Source organism: Theobroma cacao, chromosome 9 (genome assembly GCF_053813885.1).
Source record: "Theobroma cacao isolate CCN51 chromosome 9, ASM5381388v1, whole genome shotgun sequence".
In the NCBI taxonomy this organism is placed as follows: Eukaryota; Viridiplantae; Streptophyta; class Magnoliopsida; order Malvales; family Malvaceae; genus Theobroma; species Theobroma cacao.
Genome location: NC_142647.1, coordinates 2,963,487 through 2,982,363, shown reverse-complemented (window position 1 = coordinate 2,982,363; position 18,877 = coordinate 2,963,487). Strand labels below are relative to the sequence as shown.

General features: G+C 37.1%; 3 protein-coding genes across 10 annotated transcripts; 2 read left to right on the top strand and 1 right to left on the bottom strand.

Moving 5' to 3' along the window:
- The first annotated feature begins 1,142 nt into the window (after window positions 1-1,142).
- LOC18588104 (aminopeptidase M1-like) lies at window positions 1,143-6,790 on the top strand. The gene is made up of 19 exons (XM_007012297.3): window positions 1,143-1,414; window positions 1,611-1,756; window positions 1,852-1,954; window positions 2,044-2,230; window positions 2,325-2,418; window positions 2,597-2,750; window positions 2,844-2,948; window positions 3,040-3,156; window positions 3,257-3,370; window positions 3,703-3,885; window positions 4,079-4,367; window positions 4,450-4,571; window positions 4,650-4,747; window positions 5,232-5,409; window positions 5,492-5,606; window positions 5,687-5,754; window positions 5,842-5,916; window positions 6,170-6,247; window positions 6,465-6,790. Exons 1-19 carry the CDS (start codon window positions 1,199-1,201, stop codon window positions 6,648-6,650), a joined length of 2,628 nt encoding a protein of 875 aa, XP_007012359.3. The 5' UTR covers window positions 1,143-1,198; the 3' UTR covers window positions 6,651-6,790.
- Window positions 6,791-8,181: 1,391 nt separating this feature from the next.
- On the top strand, window positions 8,182-13,615 carry LOC18588103 (aminopeptidase M1-like). The gene is made up of 19 exons (XM_088809937.1): window positions 8,182-8,604; window positions 8,949-9,094; window positions 9,192-9,294; window positions 9,496-9,685; window positions 9,762-9,855; window positions 10,042-10,199; window positions 10,295-10,395; window positions 10,467-10,586; window positions 10,698-10,811; window positions 10,956-11,138; window positions 11,317-11,608; window positions 11,696-11,817; window positions 11,893-11,990; window positions 12,231-12,408; window positions 12,606-12,720; window positions 12,806-12,873; window positions 12,970-13,044; window positions 13,125-13,202; window positions 13,335-13,615. The coding sequence occupies exons 1-19, from the start codon at window positions 8,305-8,307 to the stop codon at window positions 13,518-13,520; spliced, it is 2,721 nt and encodes a 906-aa protein (XP_088666063.1). The 5' UTR covers window positions 8,182-8,304; the 3' UTR covers window positions 13,521-13,615.
- A 275-nt stretch (window positions 13,616-13,890) lies between these two features.
- Window positions 13,891-18,357, bottom strand: LOC18588102 (protein phosphatase 2C 53-like). Of its 8 annotated transcripts, none has more exons than XM_088809931.1 (6): window positions 18,238-18,357; window positions 17,957-18,044; window positions 16,246-17,546; window positions 15,812-16,129; window positions 15,611-15,716; window positions 13,891-14,608 (listed from the first exon to the last, which is right to left on the bottom strand). In XM_088809931.1, the coding sequence occupies exons 3-6, from the start codon at window positions 17,161-17,163 to the stop codon at window positions 14,274-14,276; spliced, it is 1,677 nt and encodes a 558-aa protein (XP_088666057.1). In that variant the 5' UTR covers window positions 17,164-17,546; window positions 17,957-18,044; window positions 18,238-18,357; the 3' UTR covers window positions 13,891-14,273. The 8 variants fall into 8 exon arrangements, with proteins under 8 accessions (XP_088666057.1, XP_088666059.1, XP_088666058.1 ...); XM_088809933.1 differs by having other exon boundaries at window positions 17,962-18,044; XM_088809932.1 differs by having other exon boundaries at window positions 17,957-18,031; window positions 18,238-18,314.
- Between the last annotated feature and the right edge of the window lie 520 nt (window positions 18,358-18,877).

The following is an 18,877-nucleotide window of genomic DNA, read 5'->3' as shown; positions in this document are numbered from 1 at the left end:
ATATGATAGAGTTTTCAAAGTTTATGAATAATGCATTGAAATACATGGTAAGAGTGAATTTGATTGGAAGATTTTAAAATCGTATGTGAATATATATAATTATTAAGATTTATAATAGAATTTAAATTAATTATTATTTGTAAAATTGAGTTTAATCGTAATGTGATTTAAGCTCAAAATTTTATTAGAATAATAATAATTAGACTCGAATCATTACGATTAATATTAAAATAGTTGTCAATCTGGTGAGGATTTTCGTATTATACTTATGAGATATTGAACTTATATAATAATCTTTAACTGTGATTATATAATTTTAATAAATATACAAAAGATTTGAATGAGTGACTCGACAAATTATTATACCAATAATGTTTAAACTAGAGTTGTTACATAAAACTTTATAAATCAAAATAATTTCCTCATTAACCATGTTTTATCTAAGAATTAAAAAATAAAATAAAGTCCAATCTGTATTGATTTCAATTTAATTCTATTAATTAGAAGAAGAAAATTAATCACTAATAGAAATTACGAAGTTAGAAAGTGTCTCTTTCTGTCTCAGCTAAGCATCGAATATCGAAAAATCTTTTAGTGCACTCTGTCCTCGTATTTCAAAGATTCCCATCCTTTAACTTAGAGCTTCATCTAATTTAGCTATAAACATTAACATTCTTATTTGAAAGCAAAGGAACAATACTTGACATTATTCCATATTCTTTTATAGTACTCTAAGTGAATTGATTCCTTTAATTAACAACACTTAACTATTCATTTTATTGTACATTAAGATTCCTTAAGAAAAAAAGAATAAAAACATAATATATGAGTGAGAAAGACATTTGATCAACTTGCAATTAAAGTATATTATCCTAAATAAAGTCTAAGATTTAATGATTGATTGGCTGGTTGATGTTAAGATCAATAATAAGATATTTATAAAATATTTCAATTGATAAAATAAATCTTTAATTAGAATTAGGTAAAAAAAAAACCATTCAAATTAAAAATTTCATACCGCAAGTCGAAAATATATATGTTCGATTCTTCATTTTCATTTTTCCGAAGAGTAAAAACGAGGTCGTTTTGATTCGAAACTCTTGCAGAGCAAGCTATAAAGTCACCACCTCGCTCCTCCAACCCTTCATTTCCACTCTCTCTCTCTCGCTAACTCGCCTGGACTCATCTCCCCGAAAAGATGGACCAATTCAAGAAGCAACCTCGTCTTCCAAAATTCGCGATCCCCAAACGCTACGACATTCGGCTGAAACCTGACCTCTCCGCCTGCAAATTCGCCGGCACCGTCTCAATTGACCTCGACATCGTCGCCGGCACTCGCTTCATCGTCCTCAATGCCGCCGAACTCTCCATCAACCCCGGCTCCGTCTGCTTCTCCCCTCGTAACTCTTCCAAGGTCTCCTCGATCTCGACAAAAATATTTTTCGTTTCCTTTAGTTTGAAAGCAACATTTGATTGCTTTAGAGCTTTTCATTTCTTCATTTCCACTTCACTTAGGTTATTTTTAGGATTCGAAGTAAGATTTCGTAATCTGTTTTTTGGTTTAACTAAAATTTGGTCAACTTACTTCGATGTAACTGATTGTTAAGCAGGTATTTGAGGCGTCGGAAGTAGAGTTAGTGGAAGAGGATGAGATTTTGGTGTTAGATTTTGCCGAGACACTTCCTCTGGGCCTGGGAGTTTTGGCTATTGGATTTGAGGGTGTGTTAAATGACAGAATGAAAGGTTTCTATAGAAGGTACCCATTTCATGCTTGTATACACACACACACACTCTTTTTGATGTAAATAAAAGAGTAGGATGTTATCTAATTTAGGATATTTTGACATTCAGTACTTACGAGCATAATGGTGAGAAGAAGAATATGGCAGTTACACAGTTTGAGCCAGCTGATGCTAGGCGATGCTTTCCGTGTTGGGATGAACCTGCTTGCAAGGTTATTGTCTTATCTATTTTAAAAGCTTGTTTATTACTCGTTAAGTTTAGTCTTGACATCAAAGCTTGATGACAAAACTTGTGTTATAGGCTACATTTAAGATCACATTGGATGTGCCATCTGAACTAGTGGCCCTTTCAAACATGCCTGTTGTTGAGGAGAAAGTGAATGGCCCTCTGAAAACTGTTTCTTATCAAGAATCACCAATCATGTCTACTTATTTGGTGGCAGTTGTTGTTGGTTTGTTCGATTATGTGGAAGATCACACATCAGATGGTAAGATCATACTTTGTTATTTGTTGCTTACGTTGACAGCCCAGGCATACTTTATTATTTATTGCCTTGACATTTTACCTGTATCTCTGTTCAGGGATTAAAGTTCGAGTATACTGTCAAGTTGGGAAGACAACTCAAGGGAAATTTGCTCTAAATGTTGCTGTGCGGACACTAGAGTTGTACAAAGAGTATGTTTTCTCTGATTTTTCATCATTCAATTACTTGTGTATTGATTGTTATTCCCACATTTTATGTCTCTTACTATACAAACTGGTGAAGACTATCGGCCATTCTTTCACATGGGTGCTTACTGTTTCCAATCTATTTTCTGAATTTATTCGCAATTAATTCTGTTAACTTCTATAGATATTTTGCTGTGCCCTACGCTCTTCCCAAATTGGATATGATTGCTATTCCTGATTTTGCTGCCGGTGCAATGGAGAACTATGGCTTAGTTACATACCGTGAAACAGCTTTGCTCTATGATGAGCAGCATTCTGCAGCTGCCAATAAGCAGAGGGTAAAATTTGTAAATTATGTTGGTATCTTTATCATATTATTTCATCCTGCATCAGACAAAATGTTTTGACAATACTACTTGGTTGCTGTTAAGGTTGCAACTGTGGTGGCCCATGAACTGGCACACCAGTGGTTTGGTAATCTTGTGACAATGGAATGGTGGACACATTTGTGGCTTAATGAGGGTTTTGCAACATGGGTAAGGCACTTTAGATTTTTTTGTCTCCATATCTATTTACTATAACAAGCTTGTGCTAGGAACTGCATAACTAATGATTATGCATTTTCAGGTGAGCTACTTGGCAACTGATTACTTGTTTCCAGAATGGAAAATATGGACTCAGTTTCTTGATGAATGTACTGATGGTCTTAGGTTGGACGGGCTTGCAGAATCCCACCCAATTGAGGTAAATGGATACAAAGTAGGATTATTTTCTCTACATTAGAAAGGTTGGTATGATTGCTTGTTACTAGAATATTTGATATTTAAAATAATTGACTTTGCAGGTGGAAATTAATCATGCTGGTGAAATTGATGAAATTTTTGATGCTATAAGTTACAGAAAAGGTGCATCAGTTATCCGGATGCTACAAAGCTACTTAGGTGCTGAATGCTTTCAGGTTGGTCTGGTTTGTTACATGTATCATGATTCTTTCATCAGCTGATTTCTAAATGATTGTTGCATTTTTTTTGTGTGTGCAATTGATTTTATTTTACCTGCATCTTTTGAACCTTCCAAGTGTTAAGATTATCTTATTAGTATTTATTTCTGATGAAAACAGACGGAAAGTCTATTTGTATTTATTTATTTCATTATTGCTTTTGAGGTCATATGTTTACTCCAATCTTCTTCATTGCATTTGTGAACTTAAATTTGGATAATTTTTCTTTGAATATCTTAAACTCAAAAGTTAACTTGATTTATTCACATGTGAATCATTCCTGCAATCAGAGGTCACTTGCTTCATATATAAAAAAACATGCATGCTCAAATGCAAAGACTGAAGACTTATGGGCTGCCCTTGAGGAGGGATCTGGTGAACCAGTCAACAAGCTAATGAATACATGGACAAAGCAGAAGGGTTATCCAGTTGTCTCTGTCAAAGTCAAAGATCAGAAGTTGGAATTTGAGCAGGTTTAATTATGTTTGATTCTTTTGGTTAGGTGGACCAGGTGGGGGAAGATTGGGGGTTTCTCTTCAATTAAAACTTTGAAATTGTACCTCTCAATTCAAATTCATTGTCAGCTGTTTTATTTTATGATGGTTTTATTTGATGTTATTCTTAAAGTTAAGTTTGTGTTCTAACACTTGATGTGATGAATGGCAGTCACAATTCTTATCTAGTGGTTGCCATGGGGATGGGCAGTGGATTGTCCCAGTAACTTTTTGTTGTGGGTCATATGACAAGAAGAAAAGCTTCTTGTTACAAACAAAGTCTGAAACTCATGATGTAAAGGAGTTCTTTTCTGACAGCAACAAAAGTGGTATAGCGCATTTTTGGATAAAGCTTAATGTGGATCAGACTGGCTTCTATCGGGTGAAATATGATGAGGAACTTGCAGCTAGAGTTCGTTATGCAATAGAAAACAAATACTTGACTGCAACTGACAGATTTGGTAATTTGAATATTTTCATTAGATCGCATATTGTTCTTGAATGGTAAAAGAGATAAGTTAACATTACTTCTTCCTTTTACAGGCATTCTTGATGATTCATTTGCACTTTGTATGGCACGCCAGCTGCCGTTGACCTCCTTGCTTACCTTGATGGGTGCCTACAGAGAGGAACTTGAGTATACTGTGTTGTCAAACTTGATAAGTGTACTGTTCACCTCTTATCTTGTTTAAATTTGATTTCATTGTGCTCTGAGTCCTGATTCTGGCTTTTGCTTTTCGCAGATAACGTATAAGGTTGGGAGAATTGCAGCAGATGCAAAACCTGAACTAATGGATGACATTAAACAATTTTTTGTTAACCTTTTCCAATATTCTGCTGAGTAAGTTATCTCAAATATGGATGCTAGTTTCCTTGTGATTTTAATTACTGCTTGACATGCTGCATTATGATGCCTTCAAGTGTATGTTAAATCTGGTTGGATTGTAACACTGGCAACACATGACAATCTATTGAGAACTGGTTGAGAAGCTCATCAATTTTATTTAATTTAATTCTTCATCTAAAACAAGAATTAATGTTACCAACCTGTTTAGGTGCTTGAGCTGGAGGCTGTTAATTGACCAAAGGAATGAAGAGAACATATTCTTTTTAATCTTCATAAGCAAGTGGAAACTTGGTCTTATTACATATTTTGACCACTATATAAAGCTTCAAGGGAGAAAGGATTTTTTTGGTTCTTCATGAGCAAATGGAGACCTAGTCTCATTGCATCTTTTGACCCAAGTGGAAAGCACTCTGCAGTATAAATCCATGAAGATTGGCTTCTTACTTTGACATTCTTTTTTCTGTTTTAATTCTAACAGGAAGCTTGGTTGGGATGCTAAACAAGGTGAGAGTCATCTGGATGCAATGTTGAGAGGAGAAATTTTGACTGCCCTTGCTATGCTTGGGCATGAGGAGACACTGACAGAAGCAATGAGGCGATTTCATGCATTCTTGAATGACAGAAACTCACCACTGCTCCCTCCTGACATAAGAAAGGTTGTTGATTGTGAAGGATTAGTTAAAACAGTTGTTCCCCTTTTTATAGTCACCTGCTAACTATTATTTTCTCTGCTTGCAGGCAGCATATGTAGCTGTAATGCAGCAAGTCAACTCCTCTGACAGAGCAGGTTTTGAGTCTCTTTTGAGAGTTTATAGAGAGACGGATCTAAGCCAGGAGAAAACTCGCATTTTAGGTAGTGACAAATCCTTGCCATTGTGATGCAGATGGTTGAGTCTATGAATTTGACAATTACATTACTTGTTTTTCCTGTAGGCTCATTGGCATCTTGTCCGGATCAGGGTATAGTTCTTGAAGTTCTAAACTTTGTACTGTCTCCTGAGGTATTCTAACTGTTGTTGAAAGGTTACCATTGATCTTAATAAACTAATTCCTCTGATGGTCTGAATAACATTTTCCCTTTTGTTCAGGTTCGCAGCCAAGATGCTGTGTTTGGACTTGCTGTTAGCAAGGAGGGACGTGAAGTTGCATGGACATGGCTCAAGGTAATACTAGCAATCAGGGATTTTCTTTTTTGGATGAGGGGGGAAGATGCAGAGATTATTGGAGAAAAGGGTGTCTTGAGTCTTGACGGTTTAGGAACGTATGATGCTGGTGAATAACCAATGTTTTGGCAATACATCATCTTGTGGGATCTTCAGTTTTTGTAATATAAAGAACATAAATATTGTTGATTTTAGCCCCTGTTATTCTTTGCCTCTTTACATTCTTCTCATCTGTCTGATGATGTGAATACAGGATAACTGGGATCTCATCTCAAAAACATATGGAAGTGGATTTCTGATAACTCGCTTTGTCAGTGCAATTGTCTCACCGGTTTGTGCCCTGCTCTGCCTTCTCTCTCTCTAACTTAATCATAATTTATAATCTCAATTTGTGTTTTGTCTGTTATGCATTCTGTTTTACTTGTTTAATTTTACCCCTCACTATAGAGGGACCATTTATATGTGATCATGAATATCATTTTTTAATTGTGTGTGTGTGTTTTTTATTTCTTTAATCTTTCCTCCTTGCGTGTCTGTCTTGCACACAGTTTGCTTCATTTGAGAAAGTGAAGGAAGTGGAGGAGTTCTTTGCAACCCGGACAAAGCATTCAATTGCCAGAACGTTGAAGCAGAGCCTTGAGCGGGTCAACATTAATGCCAATTGGGTTCAGAGCATTCAGGAAGAGAACAATCTAGCTGAGGCCGTGCTGGAGTTAGCTTACAGGAAATACTAAGTTTGATCTTTCTAGTGCCTTTTTTCCTATCTAGCTTTACTTTAGTTGTAGAATAGAAAGCTGTTGGGGTGGCTTTTTACTGTTCTCATACTTAACAGAGTAATATGAACAATAATGCATGGGACGTCGTCAGTTTCTAATAGTCTTGCTGATAATCATATTGTCTAGTGTCTTTTCCACATACTGCTAAATGCTAGTAAAAGAATATGCAAGAAAAAGACGAGCTTAAATAAGAGAAAATTGAAGGAAGAAATTCGTTCATATGAATTGTAGATTGGGAATCTCCCTCTACCCGGTGGTTTCTTTTGATCATCAATAAATAAATTTGCATTTTAATGATTATTAAATTTAAGGAAAGTAAACTATTTGACCTTACAATTCTCTTTCAACAGAAAATAAAGTTTTTGAAACAACCTTCTATTGTATGCTATTGGAGAAATGTTCTGTTCTTTTTTATTATCCTAATTATAAAACCTTTTCCAAACAGCACATAGTGAATAAAAATTTTAACGATGTCATCTCTGTTTTAGGGTTTGTCTATTGATTATGATATAGTCAAATGTCGAGAAATAGATCACAGCACAATGACAATGGTATTGAACAGAGAGTCGATTTAGAAATATTGAAGGGGGCTGATACATTTTAATTGAAAGAGTTGAGGCAGTTGAAATAGCTGAGCATTTAATTTTTTTATGACGGGAAAGAGATATTAGGAGATTAAGTTGTCACAAATGTTTTCAAAAGCATTTTGGTTTCCTATGTTAAATTAAGATAAAACCAAATAATTTTTTTGAAATTATTTTATAAAAAAGATTATTTTTTACAATTTCTTTAAACTAAAATGTATATACCGTGTTTCAATCAAAACCAATACTGATTATAAGAACAAAGTAAACCGAGGGGAGCAAGCAAAGGTTAAAGACGTCCTTTGAAACAGAGATTCAACATTAGTGAGAAAAACTTTTATAAATCGATAGCAATAAAATAATAGACAGTTCTTATCTTATCACCAAAGGTGGATGTCGAAGGAATATCTATCTATTAAACTTGAAACCCAAATACTCCCAAAGTGCAAGACAACATCATAATTTAGACGTCAATCCATGACATAATCCAAATATAATTGTTTTTTATGGATAGTCGTTCCAATAAAACAACAATCTTTATGTTTCATCGCCCCATCTATACATCCTCCGAGGGAAGAAGTTTGGTATATAAGGAATTTATTTAATTTAAAATGTAAAGAGTGGTGGGTCTCTTAAACAAAGTGCAAGACTGCAGGTGCCACCGTCTCTAAGCAAGCATCTAATACCAAACTCCTTGGCTGATTTCATCTATTTAACTTAACTGTTAATATTCTTATTCTAAAGTCCATCAGCAAACTAGAAATTTAAGTAGATACATATGATATGATTGATTTTATATAATTAAAAGCAGTCCATTCCGGCCGCATGTAACGTACGGGTACTTCACTCTCACAATTCGCAAAGCTATATATGAATAAATGGCAACCCCTCTGTTATCCTTAGCTTCTACTTTTCCATACCTCTCTCAAAGTTCTGCCTCTTTTCCCAACTGTTTCTGAATAATTCTTTAAACATCATTTTCTCTTTGACATTCCGTCCTTCGGAAGGGAAGTTGTCAAACAAACACCATGTGTCTGTTAAAGAAGTGCCTTTCCTGTTTCAGGAAACCTGGTGCCTCAAGTTCTCAGACGCTGTCACCTTCGACAGAACCAACGATTCACTTCCAACGGCAACCTCGTCTCCCCAAATTCGCTGTCCCGAAACGCTACCATATTCACCTGACACCGGACCTCTCAGCCTGCAAATTCGGAGGTTCTGTCTCTATCCACCTTGACATCCTTGCTGATACTCGTTTCATCGTCCTCAATGCTGCTCAACTCTCCATCAACCCCGGTTCCGTCTCCTTCTCCCCTCAAAACTCTTCCAAGGTTTCCACCATCTCAACAAACTCTCTATAATTTGTTTGCATGTTACTTCTCGAGTGCAACTTTCATTTCCCATTTTCCATTTTCATTTAACGAGTTATACATATTTCGTCATGTAGTTTTCGGCAGCCAAACACAGTTATATTCAATGTAAGACTCGGTCTTGGGCTATTAAACGTCCAAAAAAATTTTTTTTTGTTGACTTCTGGTAGTCAGTTTGGTTGCTGAGAATTTTGCAGGAAAAGAGAAAAAGACTCGACTAATTTCTCTCTCTGATATCTTTTGCAAGTAAAATTTTAGTCAACTCAATGGGATAAAGACATATACTTGTCTTGGTTGTTAAACAGGTATTTGAGGCTTTTAAAGTAGGCCTGGTGGAAGCGGACGAGATTTTAGTGTTGGAGTTTGCTGAGACACTTCCGAAGGGAATGGGAGGTTTGGCTATTGAGTTCAAGGGAATTTTAAATGACAAAATGAAGGGATTCTACAGAAGGTATATATAGAAAATTTTCCATCTTGATTAATTGCTTGTCAAAAGCAAGGGAGAAATGGGATATTTATTTCATTTTTGATCGTATCTTGAAATTCAGTACGTTTGAGCATAATGGCGAGGAGAAGAATATGGCAGTTACACATTTCGAGCCAGCTTATGCTAGACAGTGCTTTCCGTGCTGGGATGAACCAGCTTTCAAGGTGTTGTATGCATACTCTTTCCTTCTCGGCCCGTTTTTTCTTTATCTGTTCTGAATATAAAATTTCTGCTTTATTAATGGTATTTATATGCTGCTTCATTTAAAGTCTACATTCAAGATCACATCAATATTGTTAATTTGTATGCAGCTTCATCCTTTGGCATCACTAAAATTGTTTCATGTTTTTGACACCATGTTACAGGCTACGTTCGAGATCACTTTATTGAATGTGCCATCTGAACTAGTGGCCCTCTCAAACATGCCAGTCATTGAGGAGAAAGTGAACGGCAATCTGAAAACAGTTTTCTATCAAGAATCACCAATCATGTCTACGTATCTGGTGGCAGTTGTTATTGGTTTGTTTGATTACGTAGAGGATCATACATCGGATGGTAATGATCTGTTGCTGCTTATGACTGTCCAGCCCTGGTTCTTGCTATAGTTTACTTAACTGTATCTCTGAACCAGGGATCAAAGTTCGAGTATATTGTCAAGTTGGCAAGGCAAATAAAGGGAAATTTGCTCTGGATGTTGCTGTGAAGGCGCTTGGGTTTTACAAAGAGTATGTTTCGGATTTCGGTATAATCTAATCTTTATGGTTCATTGTTATTCCCAACTTTTAGGTCTCAAGCTGATAGATCTAGATACAAACCAGGGAAGACCTTTGGCTTTTCCTCAGTTATGTAGTTAGTATTTCAATTGGGAGCATGCAGTCTAGTTTATTCATTGTAATGATTAATTTCTATAGTTATTTTCATATGCCATACTCTCTTCCCAAATTGGATATGGTTGCAATCCCTGATTTTGATGCTGGGGTAATGGAGAACTATGGCTTAGTTACATATCCTGAAGCGGCTTTGCTCTACGATGATCAGCATTCCGCAGCCGCCAACAAGCAGTGGGTTAGTGCATATGGTGATGGTCTCTTTTTCGGATATACTTCCCCTAGACCCACATTGCACAAAATGTTTGACTAGTGTACTTGGTTGCTGTAAAGGTAGCAACAGTGGTGGCCCATGAATTGGCGCACCAGTGGTTTGGAAATCTTGTAACAATGGAATGGTGGACCGACCTTTGGCTGAATGAGGGTTTTGCAACCTGGGTATGTCAACTTCTATTTTTTTTCTTTTTATCACTAGCATGTGCTCATTGCTAATAGTTGTGCATTTCCAGGCGAGCTACTTGGCACAAGATGAGCTGTTCCGAGAAGGGAAAATATGGACACAGTTTTTTGATCGCGAATCTAGTCAAGGTCTTGGGCTGGATGGGCTTGCAGAATCCCACCCAATTGAGGTGAATAGGCACCGAGCCGGGTTATCTTTTTTCGATACAATTAACAGAGGATTGATATAATTTCTTGTTTCCTTTTACTTTTTTTGATCTTTAGCATGTTTTACTTTGCAGGTGGAGATAAATCATGCCTCTGAACTTGATGAAATATTCGATATGATAAGCTACAAAAAGGGTGCATCAATTATCCGGATGCTGCAAGACTATTTGGGGGGGCAACACTTTCAGGTTGGTCTTCTGGTTCGTTAAATGTACGAGCTTTTGTATCTGTTAATCTGAGACTTCCTAGTTTTAACTTTATGAACTTAAAGTTTATACTATTATTCTATCTGGATTAAACCGGAACTTAACCTCATTTATTCCTGCTGTCAGAATTCACTTGCTTCATATATAAAAAGACATGCCTGGTCAAATGCCAGGACAGAAGACCTTTGGGCCGCTCTTACGGAAGGATGTGATGAACCTGTGAGCAAAATAATGAATTCATGGACGAAGCAGAAGGGGTATCCAGTTGTCACTGTCAAAATGGAGAATCAGACATTGCAAATTGAGCAGGTTTACTCATGTTTGATTAATTACTTTGGCCAATTAAAACTTTGAAATGATAGTATTTCATATCTGTCAATTCAAATTCAGAGTCAGCTGTTTCCATTCTAGGATGACTTCATTTGATGTTAAATTGTTAGTCTTAAAGTTCGGGTGGTGTCCTAACCAGTAACGTAATCAATGGCAGTCACAATTCTTATATAGCGGTTCCCGAGGGGATGGGCAGTGGATTATCCCAATGACATTTTGCTGCGGTGACTATGACAGTCGGAAAAGCTTCCTGTTGGAAAAAAAATCTCAAACTCATGATATGAAGAGTTTCTTTTCAGACAGTGATAAAAGTAATGATCCAGCACGTTCCTGGATAAAGCTTAACGTGGACCAGATTGGTTTCTTCAGGGTGAAGTATGACCAGGGCCTTGCAGCTAAACTTCGATATGCAATAGAAAACAACTACTTATCAGTAACAGACAGACTTGGTAATTCTTATATTTTCTTTAGCACTTGTATATATAGCTCTTGGATGGTAAAATAGAGGTGTTAATGTTAACATGTTATGATAACAGGCATTCTGGATGATTCGTTTGCGCTTTGTATGGCACGTCATATGTCTTTGATCTCCTTGCTTACCTTCATGGGTGCCTACCGAGCGGAACTTGAGCATACTGTGCTGTCTAACTTGATGAAGGTAATGTTCACAAGCTTGTTTAACTTTACTTCAATAATGCTCCTAGTCCTAATTCTGGCTCTTGCATTTTTGCAGATAACTGATAAAGTTGGAAGGATTGTCGCAGATGCAAAACCTGAACTAATGAATGACATTAAACAATTTTTTATTGGCCTTTTCCTGTATTCTGCTGAGTAAGTTATTTTTAAATATGGATGGACACATTACATGGCATGCTTGATTAGCAATTACTGTTTAAACTAATTGGCCGGGGAGCCTGTCCTGCGTGTGACAAGTTAATTTATTTAAAAAAGTGATTAAGAAACTATCATCTATGTAATCCAGTTCTTAAACTAAAATAGGACTGGACAAGCAGGATCACCAACACAATTACATTTTCTTTCTCCTTTATTTATGTTCTAATTTTCTTACAGGAAGCTTGGTTGGGACCCTAAACAAGGTGAGAGTCATCTGGATGCTATGTTGAGAGCAGATGTTTTCACTGCCCTTGCCATGCTTGGGCATGAGGAGACACTGGATGAAGCAACCCGGCGATTTCATGCCTTCTTGGATAATAGAAACACCCCACTCCTCCATCCTGACATAAGAAAGGTTATTGATTGTCAAATATTAGTTTAAACACTGTCCGTCTGTTGTTTTCTTTTTCCTAGTCCAACGGTTGAGCTATGTAACATAACAGGGGTAACTCCTCCATCCTGACATAAGAAAGGTTTTTGATCTCAGGTTCTTGGGACAATAACCAAAGAACTTTACCTACTGAGCTTTTAATTGACCATGCTTGTTTGCAGGCAGCTTATGTAGCTGTAATGCAGAAGGTCAGCTCCTCTGACACAACAGGTCTTGAAAATCTTTTGAAAGTTTATAGAGATACTGATCTAAGCCAGGAGAAAACTTGCGTTTTAGGTACAGAAAAGTCCTTTTTTCTACTGTGATGCAGACGACTCGAATCAATGGAACTTGTGACAACCTTATACATGTTTTTCTATAGGTTCATTGGCATCTTGTCCCGATCAGGGTATAATTCTTGAAGCTCTAAACTTTGCCTTGTCTTCTGAGGTATTCGAACTCTTTAGTTCAAAAGTTAGCTTTTGTCTTGATAAACTAAATACCCTGGAATTCGATGGTATCATGATCATTTTCCATGTTCTTTAGGTTCGTAGCCAAGATGCTGCTTTTGGACTTGCTGTTCGTTACGAAGGACGTGAAGTTGCTTGGAAATGGCTCAAGGTACTTCTCTTTCTTCTTCTTTTTCAGCTCAGGTTAAGGTTTTCCTTCTTCTTCTTCTCTGTTTAATAATTGGTATACAGGATAACTGGGATAGCATCTGGACAACATATGATTCTGGATTTCTAATAACTCGTTTTGTCAGGTCAATTGTCTCGCCGGTTCGTGCCCTGTCCTCTCTATTACAGTGTCTACTTTGAATTCTTTGTTTTGTTCTTGCTTACTCTCAGGATCATTTGTTAAAATGTTTACCGTTACTTTGATTGTTTTCTTAATTTCTTCTCCATTCACAGTTTGCTTCGTGTGAGAAAGTGAAGGAAGTAAAGGAGTTCTTTGCAAGTCGCACGACGCCTTCAATTGCTAGAACCTTGAAGCAGAGCATTGAGCAGGTCCAGATCAATGCCAAGTGGGTGCATAGCATTCGCAAGGAGAAAGGCCTGGCTGAAGTTGTGAAGAAGTTGACAATCAGCGAATCCTAGGACAATCTTTCTTTTATTTATTTTATAATTTCACTGTTACTAATCTTTTCCTTTGCTTTCATATGAATAAAATAATGGATTCAAGTAGGTCACAAGTACACCTTACTAGTAATTGGTTAAAACATCAAAGCGATGTTTATTTCCCAGACTTGAAAAATGGAATGAAAAACATCAATATTCAAGTTAAAAGGTGGAGCAACATAGACGCCCATCCACACATTATGCTGCACTATGAGAAAGGAAGCACCTTTCATGGCCAAAAACAATCACTTGCATAACCACATCAGCATTGGCCGGCTCATTGTGCTACAAAGGAGAAACATATGGTCCAAAGCAATCAAGGAAAGGGTGGGAAGAACAGTGGTCCGAGTTACCTTCCAAATTTGCCCACTTTTATAAGCACCATGCGGTTGAAATAATACAAAACAAATACCTCACAGAGTGATTTTAACTCGGAGGCATAATGAATACAATTTTGCCCACAATGTCAAAAGCATGGAACTGATATAATCTCCTATTTCCTAAGGCACAGCTAAGATTTACAATAGCCAATAACTTGGCATGGTTTACAGCAAGACTCTTGAAACAATGGAGAGGTACTAGAATGGTGAATGTTCTATAGTACATACAAACTGATACTGTCATAAAGCCATAGAGCCCCCCTGAAAAATCAAATGGGAAAAACTATATTGAACCATATGAAATTATGTCATATGGCAAGATTGGAGACTGAAGGGTGGTTAACAGTGACCATCATGTCTTACTCTTGAACTTCCTTTGAGCTTTCAGATCCACCACAGTTACAGTGATGTTATCCTTGCTTCCTTTTTGCAGAGCGCGGTTTGAGAGGTATTCTGCTGCAGCTTGAGCAGCAGGATCAATTGTATCACCCCTTTCTGAAGTCAGTGTAGCACCGTTCTTTTTGTGCCACTGAAGTATTCGTCTCCTAGCCAGGTCACATGCTTCTTCATTTGTCATAACATCCCATAGACCATCACTGGCTAAAATGAGGCATTCATCTTCTTTTGCTCTTGGAACAAACATCACTTCTGGCTCTGGAATGATCCATGGCTTCAAATATCTATCACCTGAAACAACAAGCGAGGTCATTTCCACATTTTACTTACTCTGCCCAGTCAAATTAGTTATGACAAGCATTAATCCAGTACACCTAAATGCCCATATCAACAGAGGAAACACCTGCAACTAGGTGCATTAAGAGTTTGTGACCTGACAATAGAAGACTTTACATTTTGAGCAAAGAAAAAATAGAAGACTTTACATTCTATTGCTATTATCCTGCATGGCTCCATGAAAGAGGTACTCAAGCAACTAGCCTCAGAATGCTATCACAAGGCACTTAACATAAGGAAATATCGAACAGATGCATGGTTTTTAAAAAAATGACAGCACTAATAGTACAATTTGAAGTTAACTAAAAGTTATGTTAAATAATATTAATAATCCATTATTCTTGCTAACATTTACCAATCTTCTTTCAAGGATTATAATTCTTTTGAGCCAAGTCAACAAAGTTTTCTTTTCCTAAAAATTAGCTGCTCCTTTTGAACAGTTAACACACAAAAGAAAAAGGAAAAAGGTTCTCCACAGAGTTTAATAAGGCATAAAATAGATACTGCATACACCACAACAATAAATAAGTCAAGTCTGTACAATCCTTTCTCACAAGAGACAATAAATTCAATGAAAACCATAACAGATTTTGAATTACTACCCTGACACTCCCCATTAATACACCTGAATGGTTAATGAGGCAGAACTGTGCCAAATTGAAGCAATTTGATGCATCAGTATACACAGATATTACAGCTAATGACCCAAGTGAGGCACATGGGTACACCAAACAATCCTTTCTCACAAGAGACATATGTTGGATTTTGCTTGCAACATGATAATAACTAAGTTCACTAGAGACACACCATGGTGAGGATGTCATTTTGGGGATAATTGTCTTAAGAAAAAAAGGTTCTCCCCCTTCCTTTTCTGTTTCTCAATTATGGTTTGAAAGGAGAAAAAAATAAATAACATAAAGTGGGAAAAGAAAAGAGTTCATATGCCTGAAGACATACCAATGGACCTTGACATTGCAAGAACGCCAAAAACTCGATGCCCATTCCATTGAATAACCTTGCCTCCAGCTGCTTCAATCCTTTCATATTCATCTTCTCGATTGGGCTAAGATATATGAACAAATAAAACAAAAGGGTATAAATCCCAACAATTGATTAAGCAAACTACAACATAAAAAAGTGCAATTCACGGTCTCTTACTTTATGATCCACCGACAAAGCCATGGGCTCTTTCCCACGACATAGAACAGCTCTTGAATCTCCACAGTTTGCTACAACAATGTGAGAAGAACAAATAAGGGCAACAACGGCAGTAGAACCAACTGTTTCTGGGGCAACTGGTTCTTGACTAGCTTGTCCTCCAACCTCAGCATCAACTTTAACAAAACAATTTGTGAATGCCTTTTTCCACAGCTCTTGGCAACTATCTGTTATGCTTTCATTAGTCCAGCATTCCTTAACAAACTCTATTTCCTCAGCCAATGCAGAGTGAATACGCTCACGACAGTAGTTTGCAACCTGTGCAATGGCGAAGACCAAAACAAAAAATTTACTTCCAGGACATTTTGTGCATGATTTAATGGAAAGGAAAGAAAGCTAAACATGAAAGATACAAAGGAAATTGCAAAACTGACCTGGGAGCCTCCATGACCATCATAGACCCCAAAGAAGTGAGCAGTCTGATGAGCGAAGCCCCTGCTCGTGCCATCAAGTACCCGATCACCAATTAGCATCTGAATGGGAACCTTTAAAAACCGAGGGACAGCAGCAACTGCATCTTCCATCTCAGGTCTCCTTCCACAAATAGAGGTAAATCCCCAAAGAGGCACATATTCCACCTCAAATACACTGCGTGGAACTGGAACTGTTGTACTCAGCTCCTTTTCAACAGCCAATTGAAGTACCACTGCAGATGGCTTTTGTTCAGACCCATCTCCAATCTCTTCCTCAAGGCTTACTGCAACAGCGAGGGGTTCACTTGCAACCTCTGTTTCAACGTTTGACTCCACAAACTTGGTGGCCTTTGCAATAAAATCTACACTGCAAATACTTTTCTCAATGTCCACAGAACTTGGTGTTCCTACCTCAGAAGTAACATCGAAACCCAAAAAATCCTCTCCATAAAGGCTACTAGTCTCACTTGCCACTGATAGTGAACAAGAGCTATCAAGATCAAGAACATGATCACCTTCCAAGGAGAAAGAATCCTCCTCCTCCTCACTTTCTTGGGCTATAACATCATTACTAGCAATCCAACTAACTTTACTATCAGATAACATATCCAAAGAGGTAGCTTCTTCTCCCTTGACCTCTTCCGGCAGTGTCACCTCTATACTACTTTCTTCCGTCCCCATAGCAGCACAGTTACAATCCACATCTTCACCAGTTACTGGCTGGTTAGTAGCCTCGGTCGCAGAATCAGTTAATATACCAGCAGGATTTGCCATAAGCTTAAGTCTTGTGATGTCCATACGGGTAGCAAAGGTAGCGTTTTCACAGACTGAATTACCTAATCTAAATGGCACCGCGACCGTCGGAGACATCTCCTCCATCAAAATCCCTATCTGGGCAGTACAAAAAGTTACCCTCCAACCCCTCAAAAATCACACAACCTGTCATTGTTCAACGAAACTATCACCTTCTTCTGAAATAAAGAATGACAATGGAATGTGAATGGTGGGTTTTAACAGACCATTTCCCATGCCTTAATTAACTCAAAGGTGTCCCGAAAAAGGATGCAAGTTCAGGGGATGCAGCTTATGGGTGAGCTAAAAAAGGTAGTGAAAGGGAAATGGGTTAGTCAGATCTGGTCAACTACAAGTGGATCCAAACTTCCATTTGTGGAAATTAGTACCCCAATATAGTTACTTTAGACCTTGATTATGCTTTTTCCAACTTCTTCTTCTCTGGACTCTTCCTTATCTACCTCCATCAACTACAGTTAAGAAAGAAACAACTCAATATCCACAGAAAGCAAAATTAAAAATAAAAAGGATAAAACTTTAAGAAAACCCACGATCAGATCAAATTTGAAACCAACCCTTTATCCTCAAACACAAAAAGAACGACTTGGGAGAAAAAAAAAATTAAAAGAAGGGTCATGAGAAAGAACTCAAGAAAGGTGATGCCCCAAGAATCACAGGAAAACCCTAAAAAGGATAGTACCCTTTTTCAGATATCATATAAAGGGTTCCCTGGATCTGAGGCAACCCTTCTCAGCCTCTTATAAATTTTTGCTCCCCCCAACCCACTCCCTCCCTCTCTCTGTCAAATAATTGGCTACAATTATAATCAAGAAAAGGGAAGTAAACATAGAAACTTTATCTAATAAAGAATGACTACTACCTAACTTGTCAACTGTAGTAGAGTCTTCTTTTCCCTCACTCTTTTTAGGTGTTTCAAGCAAGAAGCTTTTAACATCTGGGAAATGAGACTTGGGAAAAAACAAAAAGAAAAAAGATCGAATAAGTAAAGCAAAACAAGGATATGGACTTCACTCACCATTTAAAGCAAAGAAATATAGAAAAACAGCTCAAATGTGATCATTAAAGATTAAAAAGACTTCTTTTCTTCACCATAAAAAAAGCTTGACTTTTTATACTATTTTCTTTGTTATTTATACATACAATAATAATATCTGGGCGTTGAGACTTGAAGGAGCAAAAAGAAGGAAAGTGGAGAAGAAAGAGAAGAGAAAAATTAAAGAAAAAGAAAATGCATTGATAAGAGGAAAAAGACAAAGAGAGGGAGAGTGTGTCTAATGCGTGTGATAGAGAGCGAAAAAAGAAAGAAAGAGATGACAGATGTCAAATCTTGAAGAGCATATTAAAGCATCTCCACCCATCTCATGCTCTCTTCTTCTGTCCTTCCAATTTTCATGTTCCTCTTTTCATCCTCCAATCCTACAAGTCTTTGTCTAAATTCTATCTTAATTGCTTTTTACAAAAAAAAAAAGAAGATACTTTCTATTATATGGTAGATTTTTTGTCAGGCTTTCTGGTGATCAGCATCTGGCATTTTCCCCTTTAATGTTGATTGTATCTTCCAAACCTTGTTTGATTTGATCCATCTCAATTATTTGCTATGAAAGTTTCTTTAATTATACAAATCACTTGGATTTTTTGGATTTTTCTCCTTTGGAGTGGATGGGATTTCAACTGATGGAAACAGAACTTCTTGCTGATTGAGCAAACAGGAAGTGAGATGAATTCTAATTTGGGGAGAGTGTGTTCATGTTTCATGCAAATCTTTTGACATATGCTTTAT

Bases quoted from the DNA above. Each gene is read 5' to 3' on its own strand.
- LOC18588102 (XM_088809931.1), bottom strand. From the start codon at position 17,163: ATGGAGGAGATGTCTCCGACGGTCGCGGTGCCATTTAGATTAGGTAAT. The intron at 16,130-16,245 runs GTCAGTTTTGCA...GCCATTGCACAG, and splicing joins ATGGTCATGGAGGCTCCCAG to GTTGCAAACTACTGTCGTGA. The intron at 14,609-15,610 runs GTATGTCTTCAG...TTGTTGTTTCAG, and splicing joins TGCAATGTCAAGGTCCATTG to GTGATAGATATTTGAAGCCA.
- LOC18588103 (XM_088809937.1), top strand. From the start codon at position 8,305: ATGTGTCTGTTAAAGAAGTGCCTTTCCTGTTTCAGGAAACCTGGTGCC. The intron at 9,686-9,761 runs GTAATGATCTGT...TCTCTGAACCAG, and splicing joins AGAGGATCATACATCGGATG to GGATCAAAGTTCGAGTATAT. The intron at 10,200-10,294 runs GTGCATATGGTG...CTGTAAAGGTAG, and splicing joins CGCCAACAAGCAGTGGGTTA to CAACAGTGGTGGCCCATGAA.
- LOC18588104 (XM_007012297.3), top strand. From the start codon at position 1,199: ATGGACCAATTCAAGAAGCAACCTCGTCTTCCAAAATTCGCGATCCCC. The intron at 2,751-2,843 runs GTAAAATTTGTA...GTTGCTGTTAAG, and splicing joins CAGCTGCCAATAAGCAGAGG to GTTGCAACTGTGGTGGCCCA. The intron at 5,607-5,686 runs GTAGTGACAAAT...TTTTTCCTGTAG, and splicing joins GGAGAAAACTCGCATTTTAG to GCTCATTGGCATCTTGTCCG.